The 2,043-nt window shown below is 27.4% G+C and overlaps 1 protein-coding gene across 1 annotated transcript; it reads left to right on the top strand.

The window, feature by feature from the left end:
- The first annotated feature begins 6 nt into the window (after positions 1–6).
- LOC122273968 (serine/threonine-protein kinase ATR-like) lies at positions 7–681 on the top strand. Its single transcript, XM_043057931.1, has 3 exons — positions 7–135; positions 212–407; positions 490–681. The coding sequence occupies exons 1-3, from the start codon at positions 26–28 to the stop codon at positions 664–666; spliced, it is 483 nt and encodes a 160-aa protein (XP_042913865.1). The 5' UTR covers positions 7–25; the 3' UTR covers positions 667–681.
- Positions 682–2,043: the final 1,362 nt, after the last annotated feature.

The raw sequence follows: 2,043 nt of genomic DNA, 5'->3' as shown, positions 1-2,043 counted from the left end.
TGTTGATAGCAATAGTTTGATTGCTATGTATAAAGAAATTGTTAATTTACAACCTAACTGGGAAGCTAGTCATTTTCACCTAGCCAAGTACTATGATAAAATGCTTAACACAGCTGAAGCTTTTGAATCGAAATCGTAAGTTAAGTAGCATTCATTTTTTATAATAAATTTTTCTTTCTTGTTTTTTTATCATATTTTTATTTTCTTTCAGAGATTTGATGATCAAAGTTGTTTATAATTTTGGCACCTCCCTGAAATATGGCTGCAAAAATGTTTACCATTCACTACCCAGATTGTTAGACATTTGGTTTGATCTAGGAACTTCACAGTTAGAAGAAGGCACATCTAAAAAGCAACATACTTCATTCAAAATTATGTCAGCTTGCCTAGAAAAAATAAGAAATTTGGTATTTTATTTAAAAATGACTTCTTAAAATGTTTTTAAAAAATTAAATGTCTTTAAGTTTTGAATTTCGTTTCACATTTCAGATACTAGAGTTTTTTGAAAGTATTCCTGATTATTTGTTCATGACCGCATTTCCGCAACTTGTCTCTCGAATTTGCCATTCTCACCCTGATGTAACTGGTCCATTGCAAGTAAGTTGCAAAATTATATGCATGATGTTAATTCTATCATGCTTTATGATAATTCAGTCTTGCAAATAACTTGTCTCTCGAGTTTAATTCCCATAAGATATAACTGATCCTCTACCTTTAAGTTGTTCAATTAATGTACGTAATTTTAATTCTGTTGTACTTAACAGTGCTGTTGTTTTAGCGGCATCGTACTTTCCCTAACTTGGTTCAATGCCAGATAAATTCCCCCTGTGGGGTTGTGTACTGGTGTTGTTATAGTTGTTAGTTCAATGCCATGTAATGGCATCAAATTATTATATTATTTTTATCTTTCTTTTTAGTATCATTTTTAGAATTAATATAAAGACTTCTGAACCTTTAAGGGTTAATGTTCATTTTATCTTACAAATATGCTATTTGTCCCTCTTGTTAGCCATTTCCATTCAGATGCAATTGATCCACTAATTATATATTAAATTATGCACATAACATTAAATCTGTTTTACTTTATGTTAATTCTATCTTATAAGTCTTATAAACAACTTGACTCACAAATTTGTCAATCCATCCTGATGAAACTTTTCCACTGCAAGTTGTAAAACATGCATAATGTCAATTATACCATACTTTATGCTAATTCTATCTCACGACTTGCACTCTTGCATTTAAATTTCTGCACAGATTTAACTTTCTCCCTGCTAGTAAATTTTTAAGTTGCTAATGTTAATTATATTATAAGTGTATCATTATCTGCAAATTTAATGTCTAAAAATTCAAAATTTTAAAATTCATTCTCCTTTAAAAAAGTATTATTAAAAAAATGTTAACACGTTGAACAAGTCATTATTATTTAAATCACCTTTTTAATTTTATTATTGTTGCAGTAGAATTACAGCTTATACTAAATGCATTTATATGTTTTTTTCCCTTTAGAGTTAAAACAGCTGCCTGCCTGTAATATTTTTTAATTATTCTGTTCTACTGCAAAAAGTTGGTATTTCTTAAAACTTATTAACTCAATACATTGCATGTCCATGTGTAATCAATGATTTAGTATGAATTAACCCAGTAAGTATTCTGTTTTAGAACTTTTGACATAGTTTCACATTTTCTACAGAGTAATTGCCTTTAATAATGTTTGATCTATTTGTCAACTTTTCACGTATTGCAATCTTAAATATGTTAATTATTTAAGAAAGACTTGATAATAACAGAAATTGGTTACAAAATGTTTAATTATAGGGGTGGGGTAAATAAATTTTTTTTCTCCATTATTACATCAGCAAACTATAATACATAAATATTTTATATGAATTTTGAAAATATAAGGAAAAATTTCATGTATAGCATCTTACTGGATTATTTTACTCTTAATTATTATAAAATATTAGATTTTTATACAAATGAAAAAAACTTTTTTAATGATATTGAGTTAAAGGCAATGTGTTTCTCTTAATAGAAATTGAT

This window comes from Parasteatoda tepidariorum, unplaced genomic scaffold (assembly GCF_043381705.1).
Source record: "Parasteatoda tepidariorum isolate YZ-2023 unplaced genomic scaffold, CAS_Ptep_4.0 HiC_scaffold_13387, whole genome shotgun sequence".
In the NCBI taxonomy this organism is placed as follows: domain Eukaryota; kingdom Metazoa; phylum Arthropoda; class Arachnida; order Araneae; family Theridiidae; genus Parasteatoda; species Parasteatoda tepidariorum.
The sequence above is the reverse complement of the archived record's forward strand: the minus strand, read 5'-3'. Positions and strand labels throughout refer to the sequence as shown.